Raw genomic sequence first — 23,040 nt, forward strand, 5'->3', positions numbered from 1 at the left:
TGTAAAAAAAAAATAACACCAAAATTGGTTAAGTCTGCCCTTAAAAAGACAGGATATTAGTTTAAAAAAACCAACAATTTCAATTCCTTTTCAACCCTATATTCCTGAAAATCTTTAAATAAGCATAAGGTTTAATTTGACTATACAGTCCTTCTTTTTTTGCCTGCAAATACGAAACTTTGTAAACATTCACAACTCATCTATATGTAGTCAATTAGAAGTCATCTACACTCTTGGTGATAGTTTAAAGCCTCAAAAATGTTTCCATAGAAAAAAATGGGCTAAAAAAGACCTTTTTTAACAAGCTCCCACATCTTTCTGCCTGCAACGCAGTTGTTAGAGCCAGAGCGACTTACCCCAAAAAATGTATACATTCAAAAAGGTCTGAGGGTGCCGATAAGCCGCAAACGCCCGCATATATACGGGCGAGCTCAAGCAACTTTTCAAATAAAATTGGCGGTTGTCCCCCGAAACCGCCCGCACTTTCCCGAACTGGTCCGGAACATTCCCGAAATGCAGTTCCTTGTAACAAACCATGCGGACGATGGTTGGGAAGAAGGCGCTTGATGAGAAAGGAGTTAATAAAGTTTATATATAAGTTATTTATAAAGTAAACTTCTTCAAAAACCATCAAAAACAGTTCTTCTAAGAACTTCGCTACGACATAGTAAGTTTATTTTAATTTTTATAGTTTTTTTAATCATATATTAGTGTCTGTTTTTTTTTTCTTTCGGGCATTGTTCGGGTCTATGCGGGTTTTTTCGGGCGAATACTTGAATTTTTTTCAAAACGCCGAACTCGCCTGAAAACGCCCGCACTTTTTACGGCGTATGCGGCTTATCGGCACCCTCGTCCACAAAGGTGAAGAAGTTAAGTTAGGCTTAGCTTGGCTAGCTACCTCCCACGAAAAAACAATTTGATTTAATATGGAAGAACTTAGATAGGTGTCTAGGAAATCATATAGGGTTATAATATGACTTTTATTGCCAGTATCATCATGACTCATAACAACTAGCTAGCAGCAATTTTAGTCCTATAGCTAGCTTTTTTATACATATGAAATTAACTTTTCTTTTTTTGGGAGGTATATAAGCTTTTTAAAGCTTACCTCCCAATTAATTGATTTTTTCCCAACTGGTTGATTCCACTGTTTCTGCTGGGTTTTTTTTAATAACTCTCTTTTGCTAGGTTGCATGGTTTTGACACGTGAGTGTCAATATTTATTCATTAAACACCTGCATGCTAAATTTTAGGCCCCCAATTTCATAGAACCTTGGAAATTGGCTATTACTCGAAAATACCCCTTAAGATTTTTAAGGTTTTAACACAAAAATTTGGAAAAATTGGATATTCAAACAATTTTAGGAGTTCTTTCATGCAAACTATGTAAAATCCAGAGTTATATATGTTAAATAACTTTTATTTATTATTAAAGTTATTATTGAATTGTAAACATTTTTTGGACAAGTTTAGGCCTTCAATTACGTCACCGAAAAAGTACTTGACATTGCTGACATTTCATTCCTTTCATGACGTATAATAAGTGTGCCAAGTTTGATTCAATTTGGACAAGCCTATTGAAAGTTATTAAGGGGGTGGGGATCTCCTAACCTGTTATTATGTTTGCAAACCTCTGGATCGAAAAGGGTTAAACTGACAAAACCATCCTGTATAAATATGCTCAATATACAATAAATAAATAAACTTTTTTTCTATGTCCTACCTTATTTCTGGCTCGTTTGTAGTCTTTCTGTAAATTCAGCATTAAATTTTATTTTTTTATAGTTATGTGAGTTATTATTTCTGCTATTTCAATAAAAATGTGTGCATACCCAACATATTTTGTATTTTGCATTTGGCATAATTTTGTAAGTCCTATTTGCAAATCTTAATTCCACAATCTTTGGGTCTAAATGTGTTTTTTTAATTAAATAAAGCAGCCCCTTGACAACTTCTCAATCTATTTCATATGACAGCGGCTTTTTTATATGGAAGGAAAGCTTAGTCTGTTTGCTCCTGTTTTGGTTGTCTATCTTTTCTGGGGGGTTTTGTATAATATTTTCATTGTAAATGTTTTAAAATGAACTATAGAAAAGTGTTTAATTTCAAATATCCTCGCAAAAAAATTAATAATAGAAAAATTTATCACATGTATAATTTGTCCCGCACCTCCCAATAATTAGTTTTAATAAAACTATTTTTTAGCTTGCAGGGGAAGAAGGAGAAATGGCTAACATAGATAACGTTGCGGAAAAACTTGCTACAGGAGCTCCTAGAAAAGACTACGAGAGTAATCCCGACGAAAGTGATGAGGAAGAAAATTTAACTGACGATGCGAAGGAAAAAAAGAAGGAGTTTCAAGACCACAGAAAGAAACACTACAACGAATTCACAAATGTAAAACGCGCCAGAGAGCTAATTGAAAAAGAACTTGCCGAATTGGAGGATGAAGAGGGGAAAATGGATACATCAAAATAAATAGAGTGGGGGGAGTGAATTTAGACAGAAAGTGTTATTTCTTAAATTTGCACAAAAACACTTCACTGTCCATCTGGTTGTTGCTTATCAAAAACAATGCTTCTCAAATTTCATTTTTTAAAAACGATGTTGCGAAGGTTTCCTGTACCTCTTGTAGCCTCCGAGCGCATGAATAGTTGGTAAAAATAACCTTTGAATATGTTTTTGTATTCCTGAGTGATAAAAAAAATATATATATATATTCAAATATTATGATAGAACCAAAATATATACATTATTTATTGTGCGCATTAATAGCAATATTGGTTTTATACGTCCACAAAAATAATTCTTGGAGCTAAAACTTTTGCTATATCTTACAAATGCTGTATTAACCACCATACCACACGCAGCTTTATGCGCCGTGTTTTTGTTTTTAACTAACCGTTTGTAAATTATACTTTATTGTCGGAAAAATTTTGCTGTTTCTTCTTTTTCCCCAAATAAATGTCGACACATCTGGGTTTTATCTGTAATTTAATTTCGCCAAACCACAAACTGCAAAATTTAATTCCGAGAAGTTCAATCACGAAATTCACTCTACGCGCGTTGTTCCAAAATATTTTCTGACAAAAAGTACATGTTAAACACGACAGTGTGAAGAACCTTGTCCAGATTAATTTGATGTTTAAAGAGAAACCTAATGACAGGTACATAGTTTACAAAAAACACTATATACATTCTCTTACTTCTAAAGAACCTTACTTAAACAATGCAGTCAATGCGGGCCGTACGATTTTGTGCAGAAATTACGTGCGCGAATCGTAATATACGAATTTTACTTTTTCCCCTTGTTTGTGGGGGAAGGTTTTGATATACTTTGCTATACGCTCAATAGACTTTTTCACAGCGCGAAAATTACGTGTTAAAAACAGTCCGAAATATTATACTTCGCACCGGGATGGATATAACAAAGGACGTACGTTCTCTCAAATAACCACTTTTTACAGCACCAAAATATGAGCTTTAAGGTATTGGCTTAAGCAGCAAGCGTGCGCAAATATAATCATCCACTTGTTCATCTCCCTTCCCCGAACAAACGTACTTTTAAACGCACGTAATGCAGAAATTTCGGTTAGCTCGTTATGGCGACTTTAACAAGCTAATGTTTTTGTTGCACTCGTTTTTGTAAGGTTTTACGTTTAAACGTCTTTATTATTGCTACCATGTTTGGAAATTAAACAAACGGCTATTGTTGTTTCGATATGAAAGCGGGGGCGGAAATACGTCACGCCGTAATCTATTCAATAAGTTCGTGTCATTACGTTCCTCATAAATCTCAATGACAACAAACATGGCGCATGATGAGGATGAAAATCTAAAAGTCTATGCTGAATGGAAACGAGATGTTTTAGAAGAAAAGAGATACATATTATGTAAAGATATAGATCCTCAAAGATTCTTTCCATTTTTACGTTCAAAGCAAATTTTAGATCAGGATAATGAAGAAGACATTAATTATGAAAGAACTCGTCTTCGTCGTGCTGAGCGCTTCTTAGATATTTTAGTTACGAAGGGACCCGATGCTTTTGATTATTTTTGTGAAGCTCTGTTAACACAAGTTGCTGGACAACTACATTTACTTAAAGAACTTCTAGAAGCCTTCGATGACAAGCGAGAAGACATAAGTGATTTGAATCACCGCCGGGAATTACCTCCTCTGAGATTTTCAGTACCGCTACCAACTCCTGGTCAAATTGGTGGACCAGAATTACCTTTTGAACCGCCACCCGCTTATGTTGAGGTCGAAAGGTGATTGAATTGTTGGAACAATATGCTGTATGTGCCCAGGGACGAATGATAAAACAGTGTAAGCTTCTTATAAGTAAATTTGTAGAAATTTCAGGAAAACTGAACCGTGAGAAAAGTATAAGCTGTTTTCTAAGGGGCTAGAATTAAAGTTTAAAAACACAGAAACAACAATATATTTCGTGCTTCATTCTTAGTAAACTTTGTGTTATTATGATTCATAATGATTGTCATGTTGTTAGATCGAAACTTGTAATTTGTTGCTACCCTGATGAGATTAAATAATGATACAGAGAGCAAAAGAGTAAGTAAACAACATTCCTCTCGTCACAAGTTCAATTTTTTTTTTATCGAAGTGAGTTTTAAGTATTATAAATCTAAAAAAATACATGTATTTATCAAAACAAATTTGTTTTATAAACTTCACTAATAACATTAGCTTCTTTTCTTATTTCACATCTCAATGAAAATCTCATAAAAAACAGAAGGAGTCACTATGACTTTGATAATATTAAATTCTTTCGTTTTCCAACTTTACTTTAACAAACAAATTTTCCATATATTTAAAAAAATCTTTTGGCGAGAATAAATATTCGTTATAAAAAGGAAAAAGCTATTTGAACTGTGTGACAGAGAAGTTTGTTTCTAAAGTTAGTCGAAACATCAAATAAAGCATTTTTTTTACACTGCTGCTTCGGTTGAAAAATAAAAACAGTAAAAAGTAGCAAAACTAACATGGACCCGAACACAGGGTGAATAGCGTGGTAACGGCTACGCACAAAGTTACCCTCTTCCGCACACACAGTGCATTTAGCATACGTATATACACATATATATAAAAAAATAAAACTTTATACTATGCTAGCTAGATAATACCTGGTAGGTTCAAATAGACTAATGTCTTCGCAATATATTTTACGTGTTCTCTTAAAAAGATTCATATACGTAACCGCATGCGTTCTAGCTATTTAAGTTTGGAACGAACGAGATATGTTGTTGTCAGACATAAATTGAACCATTTAAAAGACTTTTGGTTCTTAGGTTTTGTTATATATTAAACTGTGTGTGGCAGAATCGATAATCTAGGTGACCTCATGTTGAGTGACGCGATGCGTTTTTATATTTTTACTTTACATAGATTAAGATCATTATTAGTTCAAGCAGGATAGTAAAACTCCTCAACGCAGATAATGAACTTTCCTTACATGGTTTTAAGGGTAAAACCCAGCAAACAGCATTTTGACCCACAAAGTCAAAATAAAAACTTTTGTCGAGATTTCTTTTCATTTTGCGTAAAATAAATAAATTTAAAAAAGGGAGATGCACAAGGCGCGGTTGGGTTGTAAATATTGAGTCAAGTTGAACTTGAAATAATAAAATGAATAACCGCATGAGCAGCTTCTTGTCTTTTTACTTACCCAGTAAAACAACAAGTTTGGCTGTGGCATATACGGTGCCATACGCATTTTTTGCCGAGCAGGTGTACAAACCCTGATCGACATGGGCAACTGATGAGATCTGCAACTCGCCGTTACGGATGAAACTTCTAAGCGGTAACTTTCCATTACTCTTTCTCCAGGTTATCTCAGCTGAGGAGCCACTGATTGAACATAAAAATCTAACAAGAGATCCCGGTTTGGCATATCGTTCGGAAGGTTGAATGAGAATGGTTGGTAGGCTGTTAGGACCTAGGAGTTAGTTTGAGAATTAAGATCATGGATTGAAAAAGAACACGTTAATTTAAGAACACTCAGATCTCCACTCACCAATGAAGATAAAAAAAATCAATCTTCTTGAAAAACACACATTCCAGAGAATGTTTACTGCAGTCTGGACACTAACAGTACTTGTGTTTCAAGAAAAAAAATTCAGTCGAGTAATACTGTTTAAAAGAAATGACATGAACGCGTAGCTTCTGCAGAATAGAGCTTCTTACTGATAGTGCTACCATTTTCAAATTTATGACTTCGTAATGCCGTATTGGAAAATCAGGGTATCTCAAATCTTAACAAACGAAGGTAGTCGCTTTTAATGTGTACTGTTGTTCTGTGGTTTTAATTGAAGTCATAAATAAATTTAAAAATGCTAGCACTATAAGTTAAAAGGTCTATTAACAATTAAGCACTTGTCTAAGATAACTCTAGAACTTTTGTTAAAACGTTACAGTAATGTAATTTTACCTTAATGGAATTAATATTTTTGAGAACTAATTTTCGCAAAATTGGCAAGCCCTAATAATTCGCGAGAATTAAATTTTGAAAAAAAAGAAAAAAATTTTTCTAATATTTTGTTTCTTTATACCCTTTTTCGCTAAATGTGTAAAATAAAGACTGTTGTTTGTTATATGTAGTTGTACCCTAATTTAAAAAAAAAAAGGTAAAAGTAAAAATTTAAATTTCGCTGGAAGTAATTTTAGTGGATAACAAGGTTTCCAATAATTTTTGCGTGAACTAGTCTCGCAAAATTGACAAAAACTCGCGAAAATGAATTCCCTTAAGGTACATGATCTGCAATCACAATAAACAATAATAAAGACCTTAAAAACTAGCATACCTCGTACGTACAATACGGCTCGTCTTGTCACACTTCCGCCACGGTTGGTTGCGATACACTGATAGCTACCCTCGTTTCCAATAACAACATTTTTTATTCTTAAAGAATTATCAGTGATTTCTACATTATCTAACATAGCTTTTCCATGACCTCTCTTCCATGATATTATAGGTGCAGGATAACCATTGATAGAACAACGAAATTTAATGTTGTCCCCAATATCGACAGTCTGGTAAGAAGGTTGTACTGATGCTTGAGGTGGAACCACAACTAGAAAAGCAAAAAAACTGTATTCTAAGAAATAGCAAATAACTTGATATAAACCCAATACCGCCCGCAGAGCTAAGTAGCTCTACGGGCGGATTTTATTCGACCTGTGATGCAGTCTCTCTGAAGAAAATGACTATATTTTAACAAACACAATGTTAGTTAAAAGTTTTGTCGTTACTGAATGTATGTTCCCACTTAACAACAATGGAAAACGATTTGTGTAGCTGTGGTTGCATTCCGATCCGTATCTATCTGAAGGAATAGGAGAGAAGTGGATCCTCCGAATAATTTTTAAACTATGGGTATAATTAAGCTAAGTTTTCAGATAAACTATGGTGTAAAACAGTTTAGGCCCTTCCAGGTCAAAATTGGTAACGTCTTATAAACAAAATGTCTTGGATTAAATCAAATGGACACGCGTTTCCTCTTTAATCTGTAAGTTTAACCATGACTGTTAAATTAAGCTTGTAACTTACCTCCAACTCTCAGCTGTGCACTCACTCTATCTGTGGTGTATTGATTCGATGCTGTACAGGTGTATAACCCAGAATGACGTCTCTGTACATCGGGTATAGTGAGAACACCATGATTAACAATCGCTTCGTTTGGCAATTTTCGATTTCCATCACGGTTCCATCTGATCGTTGATGTTAACTGACTAAGACCCCTGCATAAGAACCGAGCGACTCCACCCTGTTCAATGCGCATTGATTTTGGTGTAACTTTAGCACGAATCGGTTCCATCTTATGACCTGTATCAAGATGTATTGTTGTTTCATACTCTATTTTAGAAGTAATACACTTTTAATGCCTACCTTTTACCCCTTTTAAGAGTTTTGGCTATAACCTTGGTTTTGCAGAACAGCTAAATGTAATTCAGAACAAACCTATTTTGACAATTTACTTACCTAAAACTAACAGCGTTGCTCTGACAGAATTCAAACCATATTCATTCCTACCGGAACAAATATAAGTTTCCTGGTCAGTGAACTTTAAATTTCGTATGGTCAAGGTTTTACTATTTCCTTCTTCGTGTATGTAAACACGGTTGGAAAACGGGCGACCGTCAATACGAGCCCACATAATGGTTAATGGTTGTGTTCCATGTACAGTGCACTTGAAAGTGGCTGTTGATTCATTTCGATCTGAACGACGTCTGGGAACTACTTGCACAGATGGTGCAGCGTTATCTAGAGAATTGTTGTTAGTAATAAAATTAATGTTATTTTGGTGTCATAAAGATTTATCATCTTCTTTTTATTATTAAAATAATAAACCATTTCTTATGTTTGGGTAAGAGGGAGAGTTTTTGATGCTACGAATAACAATTTAGGCAGAGTGCCAATTATTTCATACTTGCTGTAGTTGTAAAAATGACTTCCGAATGCATTACAAGAAATCATACATGTTTAGCATACACATGACAGTATTAAAACATTTATTTTACTTTTTATTACCCTAGATAGCCTCTTTAGTTTCTAATAGAACTATTATCAATGAGGGTCCCAGTGCATGTAAAGCTTTATTTTAAGCTACGAAAGGCGTACAAGAACAAAAACTCTCAACTTGACAACCGTCTAAAATAGCAATCCTTTCCTCATGCTGCAAGTTAAGCAGAAAGAATCGATTACTTTTATAGTCTCTGACATAACTCGGCCTGGATTTGAACAAAAGACATTCCGCACTGGAGGCGAACGCTCTACCACAAGGGCACCAGTCGGTTAACTTCTAAAGATTTCATACTACTACTACAACAACAACAACCTACAGCTCTGAGCAACTTTTTTGCATGTACCTCCAGGTGTCATTGGGTTTCCTGTGTAACCATTACTGCACCTAAAAAGGTAAAGATATGATTTCACTGACAGAAAAAAAATGTAACTTATCGAAACTTTCATGACTTGAAAAGACATCAGATCACACTTGACTTTATTTATATTCGATTGCCACATTGTTACTTCAATGTACAGCTGGCTTTTGTCTCTTAGCAAAAGGCATGTGGCCATAGATGAAAAAAACCTTATTGTTTACTTTATGCCATGCCATCTGTCTGCACCTGCTTTCTTTTTTTTGCGCATTTTTTTAAGTAACACAAAATTGTGACTGTAGCTATGTAGCTCTTAATTTTTTTAATTAATACTTTTAAATAATAAAGTAGGACCTAATTTACGCCAATTCAAATCAAACTTCAGTTCTAACCAAGATGCTGCGTAAAACTTACACAACTTTTAGAACAAAGAGTCGTAAACTACCGTCGTGTTTTACATTTTTTCCCAATTTTGTTTTGTTCACTTTAGGCTGGCTTGTTGCTTATTAATATTTCAGTATTTTAAAAAAGGATTTAAATCGCGTTTTGCTTATAACATGTTGCTTAAAAAAGAGTGTATTAGTTATGGACAAATATAAGAAATTCCTACTTTCCGCAGTTGCTGCCATCATAACCTTGTTGACATCTGTCACAAGAATACCCGCCATCTTGGTTTAAAACACACGTTGTACTGAACCTAAACGGATATTAATAGAAGAGAGACAAGAGACCAGTAGCGAAACCCAAATAAGTTGATAAAGACAAAAACTCATACTGGAATTTTCTAGCAAAACAAGAAAAAGCATGACCCCCATCTCCTCCCCCTCAGGAAAAAAACAGTACAATCATTCTGTCATCAAATACAAAGCATTTATGCTAGTTCCACAAGATCGCTGATAAACGGTAATAGTTGTTGTTGTGTCTGGAAAACATTTGAAAATTTTGGCTCATAACGTGGACTAATAGAAATTATTCCACAGAGAGAATAAATAGTTGATCGTGTTAAATATTATCAACGAACATACTGGTTGGTTTTAATCAATAGTGGGCATGCGCATCTTTTACAGCGACCATTTATTGCATCACCATAGTAACCAGCCATACATTCGTCGCAATGATCACCTTGTGTGTTACTTTTGCAACCAACACAAACACCAGTTTCTTTGTCGCAATTATCAGAATGGCTGTTGCATTCACATTTTTTACATGTTACACGACCAAACGCATCGACATGGCGAGTGTATCCTTTATCGCATTTCTGAAATGTTGATACAGTGGATTATTAATGCAAAAATACACGAATAGATTTTTTCATTTGTGTGTTTTCATTAGATCCCTTCACCAGGAAGTAACATATTCCAAGCATAAAGTACATCAACTATTTTAACTGACCGTGGTTTAGTAAAATAACCTTGTATTTAGAACTGTAATCACAGACTTTAATTATTGGCAAACCATCAATATTGGTCAATATATTTACATCTGATCAGAATATTTGTTATTACTAACTCTGTTATATAATTGAAACTATGGCAAGAGATGGGACGTCAAAAATAATTTTACCTCACAAGACAGTCCAGTATAACCTCTTGGGCAGTGGCAGCGTTCCACACTGGAAGCAACTCCCAATCTCAAGTTAAAGGCAACTGAGTCAGCCATCTCGACATTACGTAAGCTAGAAAAATCGGAATCGACATGTAACAAAACACAACATCACGGACACCAAAACAAAACAACAAACAAACAGTCAGGCCACAAATCCCCTTTTTTATTTACAAAAAGTTTGGACTTACGATGAGATGCGAGTACCGGTACTGTATGTTGCACGAATTAGAATGCTTTTAAGATCGACCAAAACATTCAAAAACTCTTCCCGTGATACTTTCGCGCCGGAAAGTGTAGTCCAGTCATCCTGAATTAAGAAAAGATAATGAGCAATAAAGGTATAAACACCCGTTTATAAGATTGACGGCGCTACGTAGAATCATACACCAATAGTAACTGTGGAGGATAGAATTTCGGATGGTAATATTAAATGTTGCCCAGATGCAGCTGAGATTTTGAAAATCACTCGATGATACTTATCTATTTCGATCGAATCCGCTGGTTCATATTGTTACTCTGGGGAAAAATGTAAACCAAATTATAATACAATACGTTTTTAAGTAACCTTGATTCTGGGTTTAGAGCTTAGGTTGCTAAGGTTAGAAGAGCTTTTTGACCCGTAGTAGCTGCTTTTTTAGAACCTAATTTAAAATTGACACAGTATAGGCATCGTGAAACGTACATTGATCCTTGTTCGTAAACTAACTCTGAAACAACACCATAGTTCTGATATATGTTGCTTCTGGGAAGACTTTTGCCGCAGCCTCCAAATAAGAATGTCCGGGGAATGCATGTTATGTTATAAGGTTGATAAATTGCTTAATTTTTAAACCAATTTAAGGCCTAGATCTGTAGCAACGAGGTTGCTTATATAGAAAAATCAACAAAAGATTTTAACTCATACTCACCTCTTTGAGAGTTACTTTGATTTGTCGTAACTGTCTGTTTTCAATGATAATATCTGTTTCGGTGATTAAAACTTGGTCTCGGCCCTGAAACGAAGTCAGGCAGTTGTTTCACACTCTACAGCTACTGGTACCCAAGAAAGACATGGTGTACAAATAAAGAGTCTTATTAGAGTTTACTTTTTCAACATTTCCAAAGTTAAAGTAGAATCTGTATTTAACGGACGATATAATGGATAAATGAGAGCACAACACAGACATGTTTTTTGTTTCCAGAATTAGGATTTGATCTTATTTTTCTCTCCAATTTAAGAAGAAGGATAAAAGATTACAAATATTTCGCTTTTCATATGTTTTATTTTAAGCATCGTTTTTTCAAATTATGATTTAAAGTTTTAGCTGAACTTTATTAGAACTTAAAGAAGACATCTCTGGTGGGCTGACTCTTGTGATTTTAACCAGTTACCTCACTTTACATAATTTTCTGACAATATGAAGAAACATACCACAAGTTTAATATCAGGTTTAAGATATGGCTTTCCAGTAGATATTGCTTCGTAAGAGACGACGTAAGAAATATGACCTCCATAAGATGTAATCTAAAGAAAAAGACAAAGAACGCCCATTTTTACGCCTAGTTGCGAAACAAAGATTTACATTTATTTTTACGCCCAGGGGAAAATATTATCATTATTTAAAGCGTGCCAGCGCACTACAGTACACTGGTATTAAATCAACCAAGGTTTCCTTTAAGTGTACTGCACTTTTAATACCGTTGTGTAAACAAAGGCAAAAGGTGCACGTGTAAGACAGGCTTTAATTATCCTCAATGACGTCAATTCTGCAACAGCTTGATCATGGCTTACCTTATTTCCAAGAAATTTTCTTGGCATGGACCAATACATAGGAACTTGGGCAAGTTTCTCCACACCTGTTAGTACTAATTCTTTTGTATTCGCATAAAATCCTTGTCTTATGTTTAACGCCTCATCAAAATCTGTAATCTTTAAACCGTTCCCAATACTTGCAAGTTTGATCTAAAACAAAGAATAGTTACCAGGCTCTGTGCAGGCAGAAATGTATGAAGGAAATTATTTAAATCTCTAGAAATTTCACACATTACTTTTAATTTCTTTGTCGTAAGATTGTAACGCGGTACATTTGGATAGCGAAAGAAATCGGGAAATAAATTCCACGTAGATTCTTTTCTTTGTTAAAAACATTCTGCAAGGGTTTAATATTTTCCGCGAAATATGTTTTATAGAAAAATCACGAAATCTGATTTTCTTTTCTTTTTAAGTGTCGTATAGCATGCTGCAAGAGTCAACAATTAGAGTTTATAATTAATAAACACGTACCAATCTTCTGTAGTATTTTGCACTGTCGCATGTAGACGACACACCAAAACACCAACAAGACAAACAACCATCAGAATTCTTTTTATCCAAATTAAACGTGCCTTCCTTACACTGTGTGCACTTACGTCCTTCTACATTTTTCTTAAGAAAAGAACGAATTAATAAATATAATATTATAGCTGAACATGGAAAGGATAACTCTCTTATTAGTAGATATATTTGTAGAGTTTTTCTAATACACTTATCTAAACGTACCTTGCATGCACAGTTACCAGTGGAACGATCACATGTGGAATCAATACTTCCTCTTTCATCGCAATCCCTACATTTGCTTTCTAAATAGGAACAGGATAATGACAACTTTTACAATACTTTGAACATCGTCACAGATTTGATGAACATTTATAACCTTCCATAAAATCCTACTACATCTGGCTATTGCACATTTGATAGAAATCTTGCATTGCGATGAAATTTTGACATAGAAATGTGTACTACTTTATACAAAGCAGGCGTTTTAAAAAGATTTTTATTTGAAGATAAAAAAGGGAGTTACCTTTCGGAATTTTGCAATAATCACCAGGTTTTGTTGGATTACCAAGAAATGGGGATAAACACCTAAATAAAAATAAAATAACAAATTTGTACTGGAACTAATTAAGGTAGCTTAATTAATTTCAATCTTAGGAGTAAAGTTTTTTACACTCGTTTAAACTATATCCTACTAAAGTAGCCATTTTCGTCCAAATAATACTTTTGAAAAGATACCAACTTAACGTAGTCAATACCTTTCACATTGTCTTCCGGCATGACCTGGTTTACATGCGTCACAAGTGGGTTGACCATCTGTGTCCAGCACGCAAGTTGAACTGAATCTGGAAAGATTTGAGCAGATATTCGACACATTATTTAGCCAGGTTGAGTTAGGTGTTAACCACTTACAAGTACAGTTTTATTTAACAAAAAGTTCTTGCAAATAAAAATTCCTTACTGATTTGATTTCACCGACAATGGACACGGGCACGGCCTACAAGCATCTATTTGACCTGAACGTGGGTCACCATAGTATCCAGGTAAACATTTCTCACAGTGTGCACCTGTGGTGTAATGCTGACAGTCCTATAATGAATCCAGTGTGTTGTGAAAATAAATGATTTTACGGAAGAAATAAAATTTAGATAAAAAAAAAAGAGAAGTAACTTCTCAAAATTCATCACAATGCAAGACGTCTATTAAATGTGCAATAGCCAGAAGTAGTAGAATTTTAAGAAACAAGAACGGGGGCTTTTTCTCTTGATTTTTCTTGAAGGCCTAATATGTAAAAAACGTGTCAAAAGTTTTTACAAAAAAAAGCAATAATAAATTAAAAGCGAAGAAATGTGAAAAAACAAACAAATAAAAACAAATATGGCTACCTTTAAAACGGCAGAAAAGCGAAAGTGACAAAGAAGCAAAAATAAATTGATAAAAAAAGTTTAACGTGTAAGATTTGGAAAAAAAATACTTATAATATTCTCATGAAGTTTACCACAACACCCACAACCTGAAAATGGTATTTTTGAGTCGAAGGGGAACGGTAACTTTGTTTGGAGAGTTCGCCCTGATCTGTACATGTTTTTTTTTTAAAAAAAATTATATTTTCTCTGATAGCCCTTTTATTTTGTAAGGTTTCTATAACTTTAGCACGAAAGCATCGGATGAAATTTATCTATTGCCAACTTAATGCAAGCTATCACCAGATTAGCTGAACATACCCGACATTGACCAGTTTTACCATCACAATCTACTGCATGTCCATTGCATTGGCATTCTTCGCAACGTCCAAGTAACTTTCCATTCTTCATTTTGGTATAACCTTTGTTACAATGCTAAATATTGTGGAATAATTTTTTCAAAACAGAATAGCAATATTGAAAGGGATTTAATAATTTGTATGACTGAAACGGATACTCATGAGAAGCTTTAACTTAATTGCCAGCTTGACAATCAAAATCAAAGACTGGATGAATTTAATAGACTTAAATTGCAATTAAATTTGTTATTTACCCTAAGAAAACTAGCCAGCGATGACAGTAAAAAAGATAAACTTAGAGTTGCTACAAATATACAGCGGAATAACACATGATTTAATATATTATTCAGTATCTGTAACAGATATTATAGCCTACCTGACAAGAAGTACCAAAGTATTGCGGTGGGCAGTTACATTCTTCGACCATGGGTGCCACATGATCGTTTGACGAAAGTGGATTATAACCTGCGACATCTAAGCGTACTTCATACAAACTAAACACAACAAACAAGTGTGAGAGAATGTGAGAAAATGTGAGAGAATGTGAGAGAATGTGAAAAAATGTGAGAGAATGTGAGAGAATGTGAAAGAATGTGAAAGAATGTAAGTGAGTTTCGTGGATATCAATGTTTTTGTTCTAAACGTTGGTTAGTGCTGCGCCAAAATGTGTTTCTTGCTTTTTGGTGTATTTTAAATTTAACAAAGTCTTATGGTAGCTTGGTTAAAATTTTTTTGCTTCTCTGTAAGAAAATTTGAAATAAAAATCCATGTGAAGCCTAGCTTTGGTGAATTCTCCTGGCATCAGTTAACAGGGTATTTACTTTAAAATTGGTGAGGTCGACCACATAAAATAAAAATAATATGTTGTTTTGATAAGAAATAATCTTTACTTTGTTTCGATCATATCACTGCTAAATGTTGCACGCAACAAGAACGATTTAATACCAGCCAAAGCAATAATCATCTCTTCACGAGATACTTCGTAACCTGATCTGTGCTTCCAAAATTTCTAAAAATTCATGTGAAAAAGCTTTACTTTCACGAATATATGTGCTTTCCAAAGAAATGTTTACACTGTTAAAAAGATTCTATAACAGAACCTTTTTAAAAACGCTTACAAAATCTTATTTAATTATGAAGAATAGTCGAAAAAATATCTGACATAATTCCTGCTACACCTATTTCTTCACTAAGCTATGAGGTACATCGCTTCAATTTTCTATAAAGGGAGACCACTAAAATCAACGTAAAACTTACTTCATCAAGAATTACTTGGTAATAGTGTTGCTGACCAGGTAATGGATCAGTTCGTTCTGTATAGTGAAGTTCCAGATTATTTCCCTAAAAAAACAACGTGTGTAAAATAGGATTTCCATTTAGAAGGTTAAATATAATTAAATGAAGAACTAAATGAGAATTCAGAGAGCTAAAAACAAATCAGTTTGACGAGATTTTAGCCAAAAATCACGTTCAGATGGTTAAATGTTTTTTTTTTTAATTTACCAAATGCGTTGTTAAACAGAGACACGTATTTTGTCAGAATTAAAAAGAAGGATTGGAAGAAGATTAGAGATTCCGTATAACTTCTAGTGATTCCCCTTACATTCGAAAAAATTTCTTACCGAAACGAGAAATAGCGTAAAATATTCTACTTAAATAATATTTAGCAAGAGCAGATGGTTATTCTGTAGTTAAAATTCGAAAAAATTTAGGACATACCATTAGCACGACATCAGCACCATAAAGTGGTTTATCAATTGGTCGCGAAAGATACGATATTGTGTATCTTAAATTACCTCCATACGACGCTACCTAAACATCAAGAATTAGCACTCTAATATGCTGGTATAGAAAGAAAATATCTATCTAATTGTTCGCAAAACACTTATACGCTTAAATTTATAAAATAAATTTCACGAGTGAAATACAGTGAAAGCAGAAAAAATAGAAAATACAACACTTTAATATAGATAAGTATATAATAAATTCAGATTAGATCTGTTCTCTGTAAATTCTAGTTAATGTATATAGACTTAAAATCATTACAGAAAGCTAAAAAGGTAAAGAAAAGCATCATTCATTGAAAGACAAATTATTTAAGTTGTAATTTAAAATATTATGTATGTTTATTTAAGTATATAAATACAAATACATTTTTTCATTTCATAAAGGTGAAAAGTAAATCACTGCAAAAAAATTTCTAGCACTTACCTTGTCACCACAATAGCGCAATGGTAATTCCCAATAGTATATATCAGTTAAAGTTGATGTGCTGGAGTACTTGTACGATACTGAATTCGTAAGTGGGTTATTTAATAGGTTGTCTTGCAAAAGTTTGCTGTCATCAATGGTACGGAGATTTAAGTTTCTTATATCTTGTGCATTTAAAACAGTCTGGACAAAGAAAAAAAAGGTTTTTCCAAAAAAAGAGGCTGTTGATAAAACTAACGAAATTATGCTGTTACATATTTAGTTTGTAAAAACAATAAATAGGTCGGAACGGAATTCCGAATAGGTCGGAATTTTCGAGTTGTCTCCATTTTTTGCAACTTTTCAAGAGTATATTTAATTTCTCGGGGAAGTGGCTATCATGTATTAAACCCTTTACCCTTCGGCCATACTTAATTGGGTATTAAAATCATTCATCCTAACAGCCGTAGATCACTAAACTAAATTCATGAACATTGTGGTCTGGATATGTGGGAGACCTTAAGACAAAGCTTAATACCTTAACCACTAAGCAATAAATAAAACTACAAAGTATGTAATTGTGTTTCACATAATTATACCTTACCTGTTTTCTTTCCAGCTTTGCACTTCTACAGTCAGTTGTAAGACCGTTACAGAAACACTTCAGACAGCCATATTTGTTTTCTTGTTGCAGGTTGAATGTCCCTGCCACACAAGTATCGCAGTAATTCCCTTTTACATTATCCTAGAAATGAAATAAAAATTAATATATTTGATACACAATTTTTAAAACACACTACAATCATGGACAAAAAAATTGAGACAAAGTTTTCTCGTCTTTTTTCAAGTGGCAAAAAGCGACAAATGGTCTATGCTATGCAGCCGAAAGGCTGCAAAGTCGCAACTTTTGCACAAACGTAGACCGGACAGATATCCTATATATAATTTGCTAGTCGCAATCGCTAGCACGCAATAACGAAATAATCAACGTCAGGGTCCGCGAAAACCTAGAAATTCGTGATAAATGGCCATGCTGACGTCAGCAACAATTAGCACATTTTAAGAGTTTAGGCTTAATGAAATAACTTAAGATCCGATGTCAGCTGTGAATATTGATAATCAAACTGTGAAAAATGTAAAATGCGGGACTATGACATATAAAATTCTAAATTAGTCGCCCTGTTTCATTATATTTTTTTTCATAATTGTAGATGTTTATATTAAACCATTACATAACTTATCACAGTAAACAAACAATGAGAAATAATCCTACTTAATCCAGAAGAATAAGGTAGTTCAATCGACTTTTGCCATGATTGCCTAATTTGTCATGGTTGTTAGACTCTCACCTTGCATCTGCATTTGTTATCAGTTTGTGTACTAGGAAGAGAACCAGCTTGATTGCATTTATTGACACCTCCTTTTTTCTTTTCCACCTATGAAGATATGTATTATATTTATGCAAAATGTTCATTTAATAGAGAAGATTATTGTTACAACCAGGAGATAATATCAGTTCGAAAAATTCGAAGTCAACGAAGTGAGACTTACAGTATCTGTGCTTTTTTCTTTTGTTTGTTTCACCAACACAAATTTATCTGGACCTTAAAGAAAAGTAACAAAGTTAAATTAGTCCTTTAACTTTAAAGACAGAATTTGTCCCGTTTCAATGTCAACGTTAGAGTTCTTCCTGATTCAATTTTCAGCTGCCAACAAAATTAATTAAAATAAAATCGACACAATAATTTGGAAAATGTTAGTTTTTTACAAATCCTGAAGGCACAGGGAATGCTATTTTTGGGTTGCAAATGCAATGTTTCCATATGTCAATCTCATAAATTCCAATGCAAGACTAACCTTGTAATTTAACAGAATCACACATGACCTCTCCACACGACTTGGATAAAACATGGATGTGTTGCAGAGTCATCACACAATCAAAAACATGCAAATCATCTAAATATCCGTCCATCTTGTAATCCAACCCACCAGAGTAATACTTTCCAATTCTCAATCCAAGCATCCAATTACTGCTTAAAGCGACGTGGCTCAACACTTTGGTTTGGAATACACCATCTGTAAATATTCTCCCAACACCTCCGTTTGCTTCGTAATCCACTAAAATATGCACCCATGTGTTTGCTTTTAGAATTCTTTGTGTAGATACGATGAAGCCTTTGCTGTTACGGATGTTGTAAAACATCCACACCAGCTTGCCATCTTGAACTTCAAGTCTTAACTGTGTATTGTAGTTAACGGAAGATATGATAGGGTGCAGTCCTTTAATGTGATTTAGTTTAAAATATAAAGAAAATGTAAGTGCATCTAACGAATGTTGACCACGAGTTTGAACTGTAACATCGCCTTTGCCCATATCCAATGACTTGTGGCATTTACCAGAAGAGAAGGCGTTATTTGGAATGATTTTTAAATTTAAAACATTTTCCTTCTTTGACGTTGTTTGATCATTAAATGAATGGAAATAAAGTGGTTTACAACATCCTATAAAATAATTATCAAATTTGAAGTTGAAACACTGGATTTATACCATTGTTGTAAAATACATGGTCCTCTAAATATCCGAAGAGAGTTACATGCATATTTTCTTGATACTGAAACAACTAAATTAAATAGTAGAAAGTTCTTGCACTTAAAAAACTATTATCAACTGCAAACATCAACTACAAACAATACTTCTTCTGATTGTAAAAGCAAATTAAAAAAAAAATATTATATACCAGTGTGTTGAACAAACATTAAATTAACGATATTTGCTCATACAGTGCATATATTTTGAAAAGTTATACCAACCTTGAAATATTTTGTAGCAGAACCCAATATGTTTTGCCTTTAACAGACTCATGTTATCTCTTATTCTGTAGAAAACAGCTTGACCAGTGTTCCGTTCCAATATTTCCACATACAAGATCACATACAAGCCGGATACTTCTTTTCTAAAATAAAATACATAAAAATATAATATTAAACTAAGCATAAAACTGTACATAGCTAATGCGCTTCAAAATAAGAAAAAAAAATCATTAACAACTTTAGTAAAGACAAAAATTATTTACAGCTTTATTTATCCTGAAAGTTAATTGATAGTTTTCTTTTAACTGTATTAACTAATTTCAAAAACAGAAATTCTGCACTTACTGTATGGAATAAACATATACATTTTTAACGTCGGCGAAGTCAGATACTAATTTCTTTACCTAAAAACAGCGCAATGTGCAATTTTAATTATGCCAAAAAAAAAATGACGAAATGCCATTTTTATCTAAAACGACATTGCATTAGATGTTTTTAATTTTCATAAATAAGTTTTATCTAGCTAGCTTTGAAAAATACACAACATACAAGTTCTACGCTCAAATCTGCAAATTAACTCACATTGTTGGTCAATTCTCTTGCCACAAGACTTTCTGATGTCCCTTCATCAATTAGCAATAATCTAATTTCTATCTTCATTTTATCTAAAAAAAGACGAAACGTACATTTTTAAAGACACAAAAACTAATTACTTTTGATCATTTTTTCTTTTATTTTACACCTGAGAGTGTTAGAGAACAGAAATAAAATCAAGTAAGTCATGTGGTGTGAAAGAAACATACCTCCTGCAATTGATGGTAAATTTGGGACGGTGGTCACCACTTTATTAACTGTATCAAGATCTGCTGAGCTGTAATACACTTGAAGTAAAATCTTATAACTGGTTCCAGGTTCTAAAACATCAATGAAAAGCAATTACTTCTTTATACATATCTAGTTAATTAACTATACAATTATTAGTCAGTAAAACAAACAAACACTATATTTTAGCTTTTTAACACTTTAGCCAATATTGCAACTCTGCTGTTTTCGTTTATGCATAACAAGATCAAAGTAGTGCTACTATTTTTGGAAATCTTGCAAAAGGCCATATATTATCAGAGCATTATCAAGGAAAGGGAATAACAGGCTGTAATCTAAGCTATATTAACAGTTTTTGCTGCTAATAAATACTAAAAAGGTGTTTAAAATAGCATGCAGGTTTTTGACATTTTAACCACCCCTGTAAGTAAATAAAAAAGGCAAAAGTGAATAGCAAATTTAACCTAAACTTTCCAGAGTATGGTTTCGAGTTCCACTTCCAAGTTGAATGGTGCCTAGGTCTTCTTTATCTCTCCCAAATAGAAGCAGCATACGAAGGGGAAAGTATGGTACTGACCAACTCAAATAGATTGAACGAAAACTTGTCATTACTTCAACAAATTTTGGCAAGTTAGTTGAACTTGCAGATGTTTCTAAATTATAACATACACATTGTGATTAAGCTAATCACAAATAATAAGAAATAACTTTACAATAAACATCAAAGTTTATGATTTTAACAATTAAGTTACACAACAGTGGGTAATTTAACACTATGCTTTAATTAACGCTCCTTTCCATTTGACTGCATTTTCCGCTATAAACCTCACGAGCTTTTTTGTTAGCACCTGCACACTCAAAGCGTACCTCCCACTTGAAAACACATTGATTTCATATCAAAGAGCTTGAAAAGTTGTCTGGGAATTAGTGAAAGTCCAAAATTTTGAGAACCAATAAAGATTTTTCAAAAAAATAAAAAATATTAGGAGAAGAGTAAGATCAGATATTGAACAAGCAAATTTTTTGAAGACTCTTCTACAATGACACTACTCAACCAACTACCATGGCAATAGTTACACAATATTGTGCAACACATGACCTAAAATATTACATCAAAGTAAAGTGTCAAGAAAGCATTAATTTACCAGGTTGCTGTAGAGGGACTCCAGCACCATCTGATATTGAAGCTTGAACTAAGAGCTGAAAAATGAAATTTTGATAAGTAACATTATTTGAGAACTAACTGTATCATGAAAAAAAAATTCACTAGGGAGGTGATCATTCAGGTGACATTAATAACAATTCACATACAAAAATGCTTTAATTTTTTTATTCTTATCTAATGGTATACAGCTTAACATGCTGCATAAAATAATATACATTCAGGGTCGTGTCCCTTAATTGAACTGTTAAGGAAATATTTGAGATGGTTTCAAAGCAGGTTGTTAGATCCATCTTGGTTATTTATGCAAAAGAGGATGTTGGTTTATTTTAGTTTTTTGTCAATGTATTTAACCTTAATATTGTGTAATACAGAAGCTTCATTAGCTCCAACAACTGTTTGTCATGAGAGTAAGGCAGTCTTTCAAAATTCTGTTTCCTGTCTCGCTTGGCCTTTTTGATTTTATACAAAAAAACACCCTAAATATGATCAAAGTTTGTATGCTATAAATCAACATTTTATATGTCAGAATTATGCAATACGCCAGAAAAGTTTTTTACAACAGTTTATCTATAAACCCAACAAACATCAGCTGTCACGCACGTAGGTTTGTGATTACAGATAATCTCAAAAAATAATTCATGTAAATCTACTTGTTGTATTTTGCATATGTAAAAAATATTTCGCCTTTTTTAAAATAATTTTTATTTACCACAAAAGTTTCTGACATGAAAGTACAGGACAAGGGTTTTTTAAATAAAGCAGCTGAATGCACTAAAATGAGACCAGATTCTCCCAAAATTTGTTTTTAATTAAGAAAATTGCAGAAATTAGGATTTGAAAGAATTTATTTATATTTTACCTTGCAACAAGCCACCAAAAAAGCAATATAGAGAATCTTCATCACTAATATATTTAGCTATATAGCTGTATCATCTAAAAAAACTTCGGTGTATGAATTATAACCTAAAAACAGGACTCTTTACCAAGAACTACAAACCAATAAAGAAATTTTATTTGAGCATAGATTTTACGAGTTTTTAAATATGTTTTATCGCGAATCATTTTAGTTGCGAACTTTTAGATTCTAAAAAAATAGATTATAAAAATTTGGTAGCAAACTTTAAACACATAATAATTAAGCGAGTAATACATTTTATTCTTAACAGAATAAAATTCTCTGCGTTGATTGTTGTTTGTTTACATTGCTACCATCTTTTTTTTCTTCCCGCTGAAAATGAATTTTGCAGAACACAAAAACATCAGTTTCTTGTGGCTTCTTTCCAGTGAAAGCATGTAAAAAATAATGTCTCAAAAACGTTTCAAGCTTTTGAAAAGTATTACCATAACAGTTTATAACACAAAAATAAAACTCAGTAGTTTTCATTGATGCACTCTTTAAAATAAAAACATTAAGTTTACGTCATTTGAGCTACGCGCCTTTCAAGTTTTTTACAAAACAAACAACGCGGTCGATAATCAAAACAGTGACAACATGG

At 33.3% G+C, this 23,040-nt stretch overlaps 1 protein-coding gene across 2 annotated transcripts in view; it reads right to left on the reverse strand.

The window, feature by feature from the left end:
- LOC130635556 (basement membrane-specific heparan sulfate proteoglycan core protein-like) overlaps positions 1-22,879 on the reverse strand; it is a 40,555-nt gene extending 17,676 nt beyond the window's left edge. Inside the window, exons 1-35 of one of the 2 annotated variants that reach the window (XM_057444913.1) lie at positions 22,695-22,879; positions 22,404-22,477; positions 21,525-21,579; positions 20,844-21,032; positions 20,361-20,471; positions 20,140-20,222; positions 19,903-19,961; positions 19,558-19,700; positions 18,604-19,248; positions 18,298-18,350; positions 18,096-18,182; positions 17,351-17,491; positions 16,768-16,950; positions 16,276-16,368; positions 15,814-15,897; positions 15,447-15,565; positions 14,933-15,050; positions 14,519-14,632; positions 13,756-13,883; positions 13,553-13,639; positions 13,321-13,382; positions 13,020-13,099; positions 12,765-12,905; positions 12,273-12,443; positions 11,913-12,005; positions 11,410-11,493; positions 10,690-10,808; positions 10,460-10,571; positions 9,922-10,154; positions 9,507-9,593; positions 8,858-8,925; positions 7,998-8,279; positions 7,566-7,841; positions 6,820-7,089; positions 5,685-5,954 (exon numbers count right to left, since the gene is read on the reverse strand). In XM_057444913.1, coding sequence (XP_057300896.1) covers positions 5,685-5,954; positions 6,820-7,089; positions 7,566-7,841; positions 7,998-8,279; positions 8,858-8,925; positions 9,507-9,593; positions 9,922-10,154; positions 10,460-10,571; positions 10,690-10,808; positions 11,410-11,493; positions 11,913-12,005; positions 12,273-12,443; positions 12,765-12,905; positions 13,020-13,099; positions 13,321-13,382; positions 13,553-13,639; positions 13,756-13,883; positions 14,519-14,632; positions 14,933-15,050; positions 15,447-15,565; positions 15,814-15,897; positions 16,276-16,368; positions 16,768-16,950; positions 17,351-17,491; positions 18,096-18,182; positions 18,298-18,350; positions 18,604-19,248; positions 19,558-19,700; positions 19,903-19,961; positions 20,140-20,222; positions 20,361-20,471; positions 20,844-21,032; positions 21,525-21,579; positions 22,404-22,445 — 4,882 coding nt within the window. In that variant the 5' untranslated portion in view covers positions 22,446-22,477; positions 22,695-22,879. Of the gene's footprint in view, positions 1-5,684; positions 5,955-6,819; positions 7,090-7,565; positions 7,842-7,997; positions 8,280-8,857; positions 8,926-9,506; positions 9,594-9,921; positions 10,155-10,459; positions 10,572-10,689; positions 10,809-11,409; positions 11,494-11,912; positions 12,006-12,272; positions 12,444-12,764; positions 12,906-13,019; positions 13,100-13,320; positions 13,383-13,552; positions 13,640-13,755; positions 13,884-14,518; positions 14,633-14,932; positions 15,051-15,446; positions 15,566-15,813; positions 15,898-16,275; positions 16,369-16,767; positions 16,951-17,350; positions 17,492-18,095; positions 18,183-18,297; positions 18,351-18,603; positions 19,249-19,557; positions 19,701-19,902; positions 19,962-20,139; positions 20,223-20,360; positions 20,472-20,843; positions 21,033-21,524; positions 21,580-22,403 lie in introns of both variants that reach the window. The other variant, XM_057444912.1, reaches the window with a different exon arrangement.
- Between the last annotated feature and the right edge of the window lie 161 nt (positions 22,880-23,040).

The sequence above is a fragment of the Hydractinia symbiolongicarpus genome, chromosome 3 (genome assembly GCF_029227915.1).
Source record: "Hydractinia symbiolongicarpus strain clone_291-10 chromosome 3, HSymV2.1, whole genome shotgun sequence".
In the NCBI taxonomy this organism is placed as follows: Eukaryota; Metazoa; Cnidaria; class Hydrozoa; order Anthoathecata; family Hydractiniidae; genus Hydractinia; species Hydractinia symbiolongicarpus.